Source organism: Apiospora phragmitis (genome assembly GCF_038363925.1).
Source record: "Apiospora phragmitis strain CBS 135458 chromosome Unknown utg000011l:1.0-3236445.0:1.0-3240683.0, whole genome shotgun sequence".
In the NCBI taxonomy this organism is placed as follows: domain Eukaryota; kingdom Fungi; phylum Ascomycota; class Sordariomycetes; order Amphisphaeriales; family Apiosporaceae; genus Apiospora; species Apiospora phragmitis.
The window spans coordinates 1,959,547-1,973,330 of record NW_027117411.1 but is presented as its reverse complement, the minus strand read 5'-3'; the positions used below and the strand labels follow the sequence as shown (position 1 = coordinate 1,973,330).

At 53.8% G+C, this 13,784-nt stretch overlaps 6 protein-coding genes across 6 annotated transcripts; 4 read left to right on the top strand and 2 right to left on the bottom strand.

Moving 5' to 3' along the window:
- Positions 1–1,653: 1,653 nt before the first annotated feature.
- PG994_013373 (uncharacterized protein) lies at positions 1,654–2,243 on the top strand (the record flags this gene model as incomplete). The annotated part of the gene is made up of 2 exons (XM_066864782.1): positions 1,654–1,758; positions 1,800–2,243. 2 exons carry the CDS (start codon positions 1,654–1,656, stop codon positions 2,241–2,243), a joined length of 549 nt encoding a protein of 182 aa, XP_066709743.1.
- Positions 2,244–3,556: 1,313 nt separating this feature from the next.
- Positions 3,557–4,165, top strand: PG994_013372 (uncharacterized protein; the record flags this gene model as incomplete). Its single annotated transcript, XM_066864781.1, has 2 exons — positions 3,557–3,599; positions 3,657–4,165. 2 exons carry the CDS (start codon positions 3,557–3,559, stop codon positions 4,163–4,165), a joined length of 552 nt encoding a protein of 183 aa, XP_066709742.1.
- An 82-nt stretch (positions 4,166–4,247) lies between these two features.
- PG994_013371 (uncharacterized protein) lies at positions 4,248–5,339 on the bottom strand (the record flags this gene model as incomplete). Its single annotated transcript, XM_066864780.1, has 1 exon — positions 4,248–5,339. One exon carries the CDS (start codon positions 5,337–5,339, stop codon positions 4,248–4,250), a length of 1,092 nt encoding a protein of 363 aa, XP_066709741.1.
- A 1,555-nt stretch (positions 5,340–6,894) lies between these two features.
- On the top strand, positions 6,895–9,447 carry PG994_013370 (uncharacterized protein; the record flags this gene model as incomplete). The annotated part of the gene is made up of 3 exons (XM_066864779.1): positions 6,895–7,044; positions 7,249–8,803; positions 8,861–9,447. 3 exons carry the CDS (start codon positions 6,895–6,897, stop codon positions 9,445–9,447), a joined length of 2,292 nt encoding a protein of 763 aa, XP_066709740.1.
- Positions 9,448–10,231: 784 nt separating this feature from the next.
- Positions 10,232–11,826, bottom strand: PG994_013369 (kinetochore complex Sim4 subunit Fta1-domain-containing protein; the record flags this gene model as incomplete). The annotated part of the gene is made up of 3 exons (XM_066864778.1): positions 10,232–10,767; positions 10,818–11,374; positions 11,432–11,826. 3 exons carry the CDS (start codon positions 11,824–11,826, stop codon positions 10,232–10,234), a joined length of 1,488 nt encoding a protein of 495 aa, XP_066709739.1.
- An 845-nt stretch (positions 11,827–12,671) lies between these two features.
- PG994_013368 (uncharacterized protein) lies at positions 12,672–13,715 on the top strand (the record flags this gene model as incomplete). The annotated part of the gene is made up of 1 exon (XM_066864777.1): positions 12,672–13,715. The coding sequence occupies one exon, from the start codon at positions 12,672–12,674 to the stop codon at positions 13,713–13,715; it is 1,044 nt and encodes a 347-aa protein (XP_066709738.1).
- Positions 13,716–13,784: the final 69 nt, after the last annotated feature.

The following is a 13,784-nucleotide window of genomic DNA, read 5'->3' as shown; positions in this document are numbered from 1 at the left end:
TCGATCAATTCGACAATCGCAGCCCCTTGCCTTTATTCAGGGTGCCGAGGTTCCCGCCAGTCGTTACTGAAAATTCAAAGAGTCAATGCAAAGACAAGCACCATCGAGTGTGATTACAATACCTCAAAGCAATTTGGAGCAGAGGGTGGGCTCTGGGCTGCCGCTCCAGTAATCATCAGCTTATCAGAGCTCCCGGCAGGGGGGGCATTCATCCGGATAGTCCTTAGCTTCCGATTCATGATGCCTCCCTGCCAGGTGCCAAGCAGCAGTAGGATGGACCCTGACCTCATCGTATCAGCAATTTTGGTGCTGTATTTGATAGCCGACAGAAGCACATATCGCGAGATCATGAACACTCGATGAAGGGAGAGTTTTTCACAAGTGAAAGTGCCGCAGTTACATACGCGGGATTACGAAGTGGACATCTTACCTTGCTTGTTTGACGTGCGTTTTCCCTGGCCTCCTTTATGTAGTACGTAATAGAACAAAAGACGCAACATATTGTTACTTGGGAAGAGGGACTGAGCCGACTTCTTCGGCTGGCATAGGTCGGACGCGAACTCGGTGGTCAGCCCTATTGTTAAGAGTGACATGATCATATAACCGCAGCTGATGATCCCAAGTAGGTCTCTGTATCACACCTTCCGCAACGAGATTCCAAGATTTGGCCCATAAGATCCTGCATGGGAGATAAGGGGGCAACTAGGTATGACACACTGATAGTGATATCTCATGCGTGATATTATCCTTTCTCGATAACTCTTACATCTGTTGCGACTCGGTAAGCTCGCATCGCATGCCTGCCTCTGAGGTCCAGTAGGTTATAATCCCAGGAACGCCTGTAGCCACTAGAGCTTCCAGTATGGTTGGTCAGCTGAATATTTTTACAGTCACATAAATAGGGACAGTCACCTGGATGTTGCTTGAGACATGTGTCCAATCGAACGGGGGTAGTAGGTGCATTAATCCAACTTCATGTTCACCACGATTGCCCTTTTCATTACGGCATGCATTGCTCTGGCTTCGGTTGCATGGACACACAGCGGACTCGACAAAGCCTGCATAGTGAAGTTTGTTACGCAAGATGTTTTGATTAGAAGAGAGCCGGTTGATGATGCGTATATACCTAACCCAAACTTGAGACCCAAGTCTACGTTGTTAACCGGTTTGCCGAATGCATATGATGGCACAGGGCTCGAGCCAGAACGACTGTCCAAGCCTATAAAGCCCGACGCAGGCGGCAACCTCAACTCCGCTCTCTAGAATGGGGGTGTTGAGACGCTCCATGCTCTGGGAATTAAGGGCAAAAGCGTCAAGATCGGTATTATCGATACCGGTGACGACTATATGAATCCAGCGCTCGGTGCAGGTAATGGCTCCGAGTACAAACTCTTCGAGGGGCAGTCCTTGGACGCTGGACGGCGGAAAGAGTCAGGAGAGTTCGGATCCCCTGGCTACTTGCTAATACAGCGGCGGTCATGGTGCCTATGTTGCTGGTATACCACTTTTCACAGCCCGACCAGTAAAAGTACTAGTCAACATTGACGCAGGCATCATTGGTTCGATCCATTGGAGCCAAGCAAGGATACGATATCAATTGGTGTAGCCCACGAAGCAGAGCTTGACGCGTATTTGGTGCTGGTTTGTTCTTCCATGACGAGGAGCGACACTGTTGTCGACGTGGACGACGTGGACGCAAGCAAGACGATGATGGGCAACTATAAAGCCGCCGGGGAACGCGAAGGCAAAGAGTATAAGGTCCTCTTCGCCAGCAACTCCTCCTCCAGCCCCCATAGCAGGCAGTCGGCGGCATGGTCGATTACTACTCGGCCATGGGCCCCGTATGGCTAGACTACATCCTGGAGCCACGGCTCGCGTCGCCAGCAGGGCACACACTGGCGACGTGGCCGCTGGAGACCAGCATGGCGAAACCCTACATCTGCGCTTCCTATGCCCTCGTCAAATCACGATTCCTCGAGCTTTCGGTAACGGAGATCCTGGCGCTGCTTCAAACTACCGCGAGGCCCGTCCGCTGGGTCTTGGGCGAGATCATGCTCTCGGTACCACGCTATAGCAGGGCACCGGGCTCGTCAGTCCCTACGATGCAATTGCATCACAGCACTTACATCAATCCGGGTCAGATGACCATATCGGACGTGACGCGAGAAACGTGCACAGCGCCCGTGTTCGGCGGGTACATCAAGATCACTTCTAGCGAAGGACCAGAGCTACATGTGCCATAAATTAGCCCTCCATGTTTCGCGGTTAAGCAGCAATTACATCTACTACGACCCTTCGCTCCCGCTGTCATGCATCACGTACACACTTTCCCCAACGGCATATCCATCATTAACACGAACTGGTCGGAAGTCAACGCGTTGCTTTGCTTACACGTCCAACCTGGCGCACTCGCAGAGTGGACGCGATCGTGGGCGGTTCACGTACTGCCGGCCGATACCGCCATCGAGGCCAACCGGTAAGGCACCTTGGTCCAAGTCACGCGGCCGGAGGACCCGGAAACCCGCGTCTTGCCTCAAGGAACAGGAATGGAGGTCATAGCGCCCCGTTGCACGGTATACTCTCAGGGCCCGGCGGATTACCGGGGGCTCGCCGCTGTGCTGTGATGGGATGTCCTTCTTTCTATCTTCCTGCCTACTTATCTTCCCATTTTTGTCAAGCTTCGCAACATAAGTAGATAGTAACAAATAAGTCTGTGCTGCAAAACGTGCTTATAGACTCGTATTCTATAGATATTCTAAAACATTTCCGATATCTATCATGGAAATTACTCTTTAATAGCAAAGTCGGGCCAAATTATTGTGATTAAACCACTATATACAAGAACAAGCTAGGAGATCACTCGACAATAACCGAGGGCTATTACTGAGCATTACTAGCTAATCACGGGCAGCCATTGTGCTTAAGTATTCATAGAGATCATTTACTCCAGTGGGAAGTAGATGTCAAGTAGATATATTTGCTTAGGACTTGAGAGCAAGAGTTCGAAACCGAGCAGGGTACAAGGAGCGTGGGTGATGATGTATTCTCCACAACACAGAGCCACAGTAACCTCTCCGGGAGTAGGTCTGATATAAGCGAATGACTCGTGTAAAAACATGATCCCATGGAATGTTATATCCCTCATGCTCGTATAGGGCACAGAATGGGACCTCAAAGCCGACTTCGGCAGCGATCCAAGGATGAAGTAAAGAGGAGGCGGTGACGCTAACATGGCCTCAAATAGGCGATTCAGACCACCGTATTGCGGGGGGATCGGGACATGCTAGGCTTGGATGAGGGTCGTTTTCTGCCGTGCGCCGCAAACCACCCCCACTAACCTATCAACATGAGCGTTCGGGTGTAGTTTGACAAGCAAGAGGAGCTTGGAAGGGCGTGCGATGTTTCACACATCACATAAAGCAGCGCATACCAAACGAAGCTTGACTTGTATGCTAGTGCATACGATTGACTACTTATTTCACTACCATCCTCATCCCTCACCATATACCACTTACAGAGAGCTCTCCGGGAAGCGGTAATAGGTCTTACAGTAATAATGGCCCCAGCAGCTTGTACAGTACGCCATGCGCGGCGCGAAGGTACACATCTTGGATTCTCGAATTGCCATGGCATCATTGTAGACTAATACCAACCAGACGTGCCTGCAATCCTAGAATTGATCCGCGAACTGGCAGACTACGAGCACGAGCTCCACACCGTCGAGGCGACCGAGGCGACGCTCCTGGACACCTTGGCCTTGGCCCCTGACGGCGTCACCTCGACGTCGACCGCACCCAACACCGAGCCTATCACGCCTTCTCGACCGGCGCGCTGTTTGGTCCTCTTTAACGAAGAACAAAAGACCGTGGGCATGGCGCTGTACTTCTACAACTACAGCACGTGGCGGGCTAAAGCCGGTGTCTACCTCGAAGATCTGTACGTTCGCGAGACGGAACGGAAGAAGGGCTACGGCAAGCGGTTGCTGGTCGAGTTGGCCAGAGAGGTGGAGGCGATGAAAGGCGGCCGGCTCGACTGGTCGGTTCTCAAGTGGAATGAGCCCAGCATCAAGTTCTACGAGTCCATAGGCGCCATACCGCAGAACGAATGGGTTGGCATGCGGGTCGAGAAAGAGGCTTTGATAAAGCTGGCGAGCTTGCTGGACTGAAACGGGCGCCCGTCTCGTCTCGTTTACTGTGAAACCCCAGGGTATATATAGATCAAAAAGAGGGCATACTAAAGCGCACGATTCAACCATTTCCCTTATGAGCCACTGTGCCTTTCGTGTCGACGCCTGAGAAAAATTGCAGGTCCGAGGTCGTCGCAGGTGATAGTTCGCGGCGTGTCCCTCCGAACGTGACCTTGAATTTCTCCTTGCCCTTGGCATAGGTCAGGATTGGGGATGCCTCCCACACGCGGTTGTATATACTGCGCCGAAGCCTTCTAGGCGAGAAAGATTTCACTCCTATAGGTCTGCCTTGGCCGCGAGGGTCCGAATCGCAAGCACCAGACAATGACTTGATCGCGCGAGAATTGCTACGTTCAACAGTTCGAACAGGTTTCGTGACATATTCCTCCCAGTTCCATTCCGGGGTGGTGTCTGTCGAGGAGTCCTGGGTTGCGACCGGTGTAGTGGCGACGGTTCGTCTTGTTGGAACATTAAACATTTCCGGTTCTGCTTGCCCCAAACTCAAGTCCTGCAGCAAGTCCCATTCGCCTTGTGGCATCGGGGGCATCAGGTCGGCCAATAGTTTTGCATAGTGTTTCTGCAGTTTTCGTCCAACCAGTCTCGGTTTGAACACCTGACCCCATGCGTTCACTTTGGGTAGGACCCGCGCGGGATCAATTGTTTTGCGCATCTGCTTTGGAAAGTTGGTTTGGGAATTCCGAACTTGGGCTCCCGCAACTGCCATAACCTTATCGATGTCCCAGTTATTCAGCCAGGTTAGGACGGGAGCTTCTTCGGGTCGAGGTTTGCGATTCGAACGATTCGGTGCGGCCGTCGCAGTTGAGAATAAGGGTCTCTTCGCCAGGGCGTCCGAATCTTCCGCGGGGTCTTTTTTGAAGAAGGAGGTTGCTAGTTGACGTTTTCTTTTTCCCAGCCTACCGGATGCCAGGAAGCAGAGATGGAGCGTGCGATTGATATGACCAGAGTTGGCAGAACGGAGGAAGCGTAAGGATTGGTGGGCCTCGTGAAGGTTGGGCCTACGCCAGTCGCGAAACCTGCGTTTGATTCTCTCGGTCAGCCACGGGCGGCAATAAGGCGGGACATACGTGGCTTCGCGCAGGAGGTGCCGGTATAGGTGTATGGCAGAGTCAGGATGGGGTAGTCGGATCGACATCGTGGCATGAGACTAGAAGTGTGAGGGGACAAGGGGACTCGTGTAGCACCCAAGTCCTATGTCGCTACGAACATTGGCAAATGTAAGGTAAAGAAGGATGATTCTGCGCAACTGAAAAGACCAACGGAGAGATTAGATGAGACACAACTTCTAGTCAGTTCGTATCCAATGGTCAAGGGAGGTATATCCTGTGCTGTGAAAAGGGGGAGTTATAGAAGTTGGTGAACTGATCAAATGCTTGCAGGCCACTTATTATCAACCTACTTCAATCCTTTTGCAGAGCATTTGATAAGATCTCGCGTGAGCCAAGGTGAGAAGATCGGGATGGGTGTGAACGTCTCAAAGCACGCTAACCGAAGAGCGTTAGATCCTATAGCCTACCCTCTCTATGCCCCACTCCCAGCTGACGGCCAATGAACCCCGCTCCCTCACTGAGCAAATCTGTTAAGCAACGGTCCGTGCCCCCTTCGGAAGACTCCCCAGCAACCTTGGATTTTGCATCAGTGCGTGCGTGCAGCAATCAATCCTCTCTCAGTGAGAGTGCGCGCGCCTCTTTCGCGTAACGAGCCTGTTCCTCCATTCCCCCAAAATCCAATTTCCGTGCCTCGACACGACCAGACACGTCCCCGTTCTCCGTCACGGTCTCACGAGATTGACACGCTCTTCCACGCTCACCACTTTAATTGAATTCCTCCTTTTGGACGTAGGCTTGATTTTTCCAGCTCAAGGGTAGCTCTAGCTGCTGTTTGTCCAGATATCCAGACTGGGCCTGTGAGAATTGATCGATCTGTTTTGCTCGATCCATAGCACACAGGCATTGTTGAACCCGGTGGGTGTTGCCATAAGTCATCCAGCCTATCCTCACTCTCTGCACTGAACTGCACCTTTTGCCCTGATTTGGCCAGCCAACCAACCATCTTCTGTCGCTTATCCCTCACACTGCACACTTGCGTTGCGACAATCGACTCGGAGCTTCAACAAGTCCTTTATCGTCCTGCAGTATACTACAATCCCATTCTTGCTGGCATACGGCTGTGTCGACTTGTTTCCTGCAAGACGTCGGTTTTCGCACAAGCCCCCCCAACCTCGGCGCAAGTACATGTCGTTCATCTTGGCAGGCTCATGTCCACACCACATGCACAGGATAAGCAAGAATCTAAGAACAGCAACATCAGCGGATTCCCGAACCATTGACGTACTGCTGGAAGTCTGTTTTCTTTTTCACGGCCTGTCCTGAAATTGGATTGCTCGCCGAGACAGATACATATACTTATCGCTAAAGAAGAGAGAGACTTCCATGGTTGAATGAATGGCCTCGACTAGCATCAGCACCAATCCGACCACAGTCCCCACCGGCGCTTCCACGACGCTGGCCTCGCCTTCAACAACCTCGACTCCCACCACTCACAATCGGAATCCCTCGGCGGCCACCAATTCGTCGACCATTTTCTCCCAGGCGCCTCGTGCGCCCTCCTCTGCTTCGGCATCCCAGCCGTTGGCAGCTTCCTCCAGTAGTACGCTGAATGCTGCCACTGCACATCTTTCGGATTCCAAGATGTCGCAACCGCAACCTTCGTCACAGCAGTCATTCACCATGACCCAGCCTTCCTCTTCGCAGGTCTTCCGCCATTTTTCGGATTCCCAATCACGCCTGTCGCATAGCAACAGCCAGCAACAGCCAAATGATGGCTTCAACATCTACTCGGTTAGTCTACTTTTATTGGCCCATGTTCTGCATCATGAAAAATATGGAGCAGAGCCGTCATCTCTATGTTGTTCGCACTAACACTTGCTTTGCTCGAACATAGGCTGTGTACTCGGCGTAGACGTATACGAGATGGAGGTCCACGGGATAGCAGTCATGCGTCGGAGAAACGACAGTTGGCTGAATGCGACACAAATCCTCAAGGTGGCCGGTGTCGACAAGGGCAAGCGCACGAAGATCCTCGAGAAAGAAATACAGACGGGCGAGCACGAAAAGGTCCAAGGAGGCTATGGAAAGTACCAAGGGACTTGGATCAAATTCGAACGTGGCGTCGAAGTCTGCCGCCAATATGGTGTCGAGGAAATCTTGCGTCCTCTGCTGACATACGACATGGGCCAAGATGGAGGTATTGCCGGCAGGGGTGACTTTAATACCCCGACCAAGGAGCAGGCCATGGCTGCGCAAAGAAAGCGCATGTACAACAACCAGAATAATGTCACAGATTCGAGGACCAATGGTCTGTCTGGTACATTTTTCAAGAACATCTCGAGTTCAGCTTCCAACGCAGTCGCAGCTATCAGCAAGGCTCGCCTTGATTCGCCGGGCCCAAAGGGACGCCATGGCTCTGCGAGACCGCCCAGTTGCAGTCGCCAATCATCGATGCAAAACGCTGACGATTTCCACGGCAACTCGCAACAGAGTTTTGCCTCCGACTACGGCAATGTGGACTCGGCTTATTCAACCCAGAACACAAACATCTTTCAAGGCGGCGACGAGCCTGCCAGGAAACGTCAGAGGGTTATTACGCCGGCGGACAGCTTCGGTTATGCATCGCAGTCCATGGAGGTTTACGCCAATACGTTCCCAGGCTCCCCCACTGAGCCCAACGAGTCCTTTATCTACTCCGCCGCTGGGATCAACATGCATCCAGGGGATGACGGCGTCCCGTTGCAGCCTCTCCCTTATGAGGTATCACCTGAGGCGGAGCAGAAGCGTAGTATGCTAATGGGCCTCTTTCTTGATGCTAACATTAAGGATTTCTCCAAGCATGAGGCCCTGCAAACTCTCACTCCCCTGGATCTCGACGCCCCTATAGATTCCTCCAGTCACACAGCCCTGCATTGGGCGGCCACACTAGCGCGACTGCCCTTATTGAGAGCGCTTATATCAGCTGGAGCAGACCCATGTCGTGTGAATGCAGCTGGTGAGACCGCCCTTATGAGGGCTTGTGGTGTCACGAACAACTCGGACACAGTCTCGTTCCCTGATTTGCTTGATGTACTCGGCAGTACAATCGAAATCAGAGACGGCAAAGGCCGGACACTGCTGCACCATATAGCTGTGACGAGTGCAGTGAAAGGTCGGAGTCACTCAAGTCGGTACTATCTTGAGAGCCTGCTGGAATGGGTCGTGCGACAGGGTAGCGCACCGAGCAGTCAGGCCACCACCAATGGCAATGGTAACGCTGGACCAAGGATAAATCTAGGCCGGTTCATGAGCGAGATTGTCAACGCCCAAGACAAAGCTGGCGACACAGCCTTGAATATTGCTGCTAGGATAGGCAACAGGAGCATAATATCACAGTTGCTTGAGGTGGGGGCAGATCCAGGCATTTCGAACAAAGCTGGACTACGGCCACAAGACTTTGGCGTCGGTGGTAACGCGGGCGAGGATGGACTCAATGGTGATCTTGTCGATACCAACGGTGTCGTTGCCAACAACCAAAAGAGCCGTGAGAGCAGTGACGAGATCATAACCTGTAAGTCTTCCGATGCTATAATGCCTCAACCAAACCAACAAACACTGACACACACAGCGATAACACATCTTCTGAACGAAACGTCGTCGAGCTTTCAAACAGAGCTGAAGAACAAGCAATTGAATATCGATACGCTTCATGCTTCACTCAGGACCACCTCGACAGAACTGAATGACGCAAAACGGACACTGGAGTCTCTTCAAACCGCAGCGAAATCGCAGTCGCTTACACGGCAGAAGATCTACAACTTATCACGGGGCAGAGATGAGGAGCAAAGTCGTCTACTTCGCCTAGAGCAGAGCCAGGGACCTATGGATCCCAATAGCAGCGCCTGGGAGACCGATCTTATCACACAAACAGTAGACCCTTCGAGCCTCCCTAGTGTGGTCCTATTGCGAGCAAGGACACAAGCCCTCAGGTTACGAGCAGAAACGACGCGCAAAGCTGTGGGTACACTCCAAGGCCGAAGCAAAGACGTCGAGGTCAAATATCGACGAGTCGTATCCCTCTGCTCTGGGGTACCCGAGCAGCAAGTCGACGAGGTCATCGATGGTTTGCTGCGAGCCGTCGAGAGTGAAAAGGATGGTCTGGAAATCGGCCGTGTTCGTCGGTTTCTCGGGGGCGTAGATGGTGTAGTGGCCTGAGGATCTAGGTGACCTTCTTGAATGCGCTCTTGTTTTCTTTCGTCTTTGGCTGCAATGAAAGGTGTTTTGGGGGGGGGGGGGAGCATACAGAAAGGGCTTACGACTTCTGCGATGGATTTTTGCGAGGAGAATTCGATTTTGACTTCCTTTCTGGTTTGGCGATGGAAAGCACCAGTTGCATATTTTACCGGCGGATACACTGTTGTTGCCTGCCTGCTGTTTCTTGCGGTATAGATGGACATGGGGAGCGAGTGGTGCGGCGGTCGTGAGATTTTCTGGCTGAAAACACGGAGAAGAAGGGGTTCAGTTGAAGAGAGAGATACCAAGGCCCCTTTTTTACTGATTCAGCTATTGCGATGGTTACTTGGGGTTGCCGGAGTGTGTAGACTTGTGTTTGTCTATGTATAAGTATATACATACATACCCCCAAAACGAACGAATGATGACAAACAGTCAACTTGCATGCATGTCCTTCGCCTTATCTCTCGTATCTGCTTTTGACAGTGCAGCTCACCAATTCGCATACTGATGATCCTTTCATACTTCGGTGAGGGGGTTTGAAGGCATAGAAGAAAGGTCAAGATGTTTGCACAAGTCCTCCTACTTGGGGGTATCTCAATTCCAAACTGCCTAACTCAAAGCCTGACCGTATCCTTCCTTGTCCAGTAACTCCTAGAGGGTGACACGTATAATAACAAACAATGTTCAACAAGCCACTATACACAACACACATGTGTTCGTCTGTCGTCTGAGCCTTCCCCTCCCTCTCTCTTTCTTTTTCTCTCTATAACCCAGGAATGGTTTGCACAGATCCCCAATCCCGACCTCGAGCTCTCTCAACGAGCCCATCCAATAGCTTCCACGCTGAACTACTGCCGTCTTCAGAGGGTGGCATGAACATCTTGATGCGGCCTCCCTCAGATAACACGAAGCCCTCACAGGCGATTCGCAGGATCCGAACACCGGGGTGGAACATGTTCAAGGCGAGATGCCGGTCTAGGTAGAGGCTCACAGCTTCCGTGAAGGGCTCCTTTATTATTGGGGACGTTGTTGTTGCTTCTCCTTCTTCTTCTGGGAGTTGTCGCCAGGACCAGCCTTCGTCGTCTTTACCTCCGGCCAGTTTCCGTCGGCGCGACGGAGACATCGTTGTCTTCTCGGAACCAGGGCCTGAGATTTGCTCGCCAGCTTTCCGCTCGCCTTTCCTCCTGTTATGTCCTGATGCCTCCTCGTCGCGGTCTTGGACGGCTTGTTGGCCGGCGCGGATGAAGCGGCGCACTTCTTCGCGGGGACGATGATGTCTATCGCCTTGAGCCCCAGTGGCTTTGTAGTAATCTCGCCCGTGCTATTATTATTGTGATTATTATTGCTACTGTTGTTCTTGGCCGGATCGACGACTTCTGATGGGTCTGTCTGTTGCTGTTTCTTCGCATCCGTAGGCTCGTCGAGCACGTGGAAGCCCAACGAGAGAACAACGTCTTTCGCCAGTCCCCGGCGGGGACCATGGTCGCCGTTTCCGCTCACGCCCGAGTTTGCGTGCCAGGCCGCCCAGCTCGACACCAGGGGCCGCGTCCCGAGGCGCAGGGGCCGGATGCGCACGTCGAAGGTGCGGGCGAGGAAGTCGTTGAGGACGGTCCGCAGCGACGTGGGCATACGCAAGAGCAGGAGCGGCAGGTGTAGGAATTGCTTCTGGTCTGCGACGAGGTTGGCACTAGCGCGGGTTGATGATGTCCATTGAGATGCAGCAGCAGCAGCAGCACTCTCCTCGTCCTCGGCACCGTCGTTGTCGTGTTTGTAGAGCCGGGGTAGGAGACAGGCCGCGAAGGTGTTGTTCTCATACCGCAGTTCTACGCTCAGCGCCCGGGCATCGGTATTTCGATCCGGGTCGTCTTCTTCGCTTTCGGAACCATCATCTGCGTTCTCCTCTCGACTACCCAGTTCGGCACTTCCCATCTCGTTCCCGTCGCCGCCTCGTCTGGCGACTTACACCGCCACTACGACGCGGAAGCAGCTTGCGGAGGAGACCCAGCGCCACCCCACGCTCTCGAGCACGCCGGCGCGGCCCAGCGTCGCGTCTGCCGCGGACGAGCCTGTGAGCCCCACCTGCACGCCGCGCACGACGTCGCCGACGAGGCTGTCGCGGAGGCGCTTCGACAGGGCCTGCAGCCGGGGTTTGGTCAGGCGCTCCGGGCCGAGGTATAGCGGCGAGACGCGGTAGAGGGCGAAGGTGGTGTTGAAGAGGGTCGGGAGCGGGTTCTCGTCATTGTCGCTGCCGGCGTCTTCGTCTTGGTCTTCGGAGGCGGGAGCGGGACTGGGAGAGGCCGAAACGACGGGTTCGGGCGGAGGTGAAGGAGGAGGGGCGCGTTTTCGTTTGGGCGGCATTTTGTTTCTAGCGAAAAGAAGAAGTCAAGTTGTTGCCAAAGTTGGTTGGTTGGCAATTCGGTTATGTTGTGTGTGTTATGCAGGAAGCTGTCACCCCTCCCTTGCGCAACTTGTACAGCTGTTCCTCGCTAGATTGAACCAAGGAAACGCGTCGGGGATCGGTACAAAGGATCCAAAGCAGTCTGGTTCGCGATTGATGTTGTTTAGTTGGTCGGCTGTAGATAGTATATACAGAACGTCGCGTCCAGACTTTTGTGGTTATGTTCCAATTGGACTTTTTTCTTGTCAAAAAACACGCTTGATTCATTGGATATTGACGGCATCTGTTGACATTCAAGCGCTAGGTGATGGGCTTGGCTGCATCCCTGTACCGTCCACCCTGTGAACTCCAGCACTATAGTGGGGTCGTCCACACCACTAAAGCTTTAGGCCAGCGCGGGTGCACTATTTTGTGACGTCTTGTCTTTGTGGCACCCCGGGATCTTGTACACCTTGAGTGAAACACTGACAACTCTATAAGAACGATGCATTCATACTGACACATTCTCATCCTACAATATTTCCGACTCGACAAGTTGGATCGGAATATTACACTTCTTCACCACATCCCATCCAAGCTGTTTACTAGGTAGATAAAGACAGCCTCTGCTACTTGTTAAAACACAAAACAATGAGTTCGCCCACACCCGAGCAGGATTCAGACACTGCCTCGGTGTCAGTATCGTCTGAAGCATCTCCGGTATTCCACAGCTTCACCCAACTACCGCCTGAGATCCGTCATCACATCTTCTCTGCCGCCATTCCGAAACCCGGAATCAACTTCTTCAATCTTCACACCTTTCCAAATGACCATCCGGGGTGCGAACCGGAGCACTTCGCCCCCCTCCCTCTACCTGGACCTGCGTCGTATGGACATATACGACAATGACGAGGACGTCGCCGAGTATGATCCTTCCTGTTGGCAGGCTCGCCATTCCCTGCGCCAGACCTGCCGCGAGGCCAGATCCGTGTGTGCCATCCCGGAGGACAAGCGCATCCCACTGACGTTGACCGTCCCCAAGCGCGGCCTGTTCGTCCGTGCCGGCGATGGTCTGCTCCGCTCCATGATGCCACTAGAAGTCCCGCGCCGTGGTAGTGACGGCGAAGAAGCGGCGGCGGCAGCCCTTCCGGCAACAGAGCGGGTCGTGCACCGTGTCGTCGACGTGTCGGCCGACGAGTTGTTCGTGCTCTCGGTCGAGAACTGCAGCTTCAACCTGCCCTTCGAGGAGAGCCCGGCGCTGCGGGGCGAGGACGAGGACAGCAACAACGACAACGACATGGGCTGGTCCTTCGACCCCGAGTTCCGGCCCTGCGGCGTCGGCCGCCGCGGCAGCCGCTACCTGGGCATCCCGGCGTCCAAGTTCTGCATCGGCCTGGCCCGCCCGCCCAACGACGGCACCGTGACGGCGCTGCAGGAGGCGTACATGGCCATCTGGTGCGCCGTGACGGGCTGGGACCCGGTCGTGCCGATGCTGCAGTCGCCCGAGGCCGCGCGGCTGCTGACGGACGACTCCTCGTTCCCGCCCATGGAGGCGCACGTCACCGTGTTCGACGAGATCTTCCAGGCCCAGGAGTCGAGCCTAGCCGTGTTCGAGGACACGTGCGACTTCGTGGGGCGGCCGAAGCCGATGCACCGGCGGCTGCGGCCGACGACGGTGGCCTACCGGGATCGCTGGGACGACTGCTACACCGAGGTGGCCACGCACGATGACGACTACTTCCCGATCAGTTCCATCATCTGGCCGACCCTCACTGCGAGGACGCTTGTCAAGCTGGGGCCGGAGAAGTCGGATGTACGTGAGAGGTATATCGGTCGGCTATCCTTCAGTCTCCCCAAAAGGCCAAAATAGGGGTTCCAGACGAATTATCATACAGTTCAAGCTTCAATATGACAGTAATCTCGAGCAACTCAAAGGGTT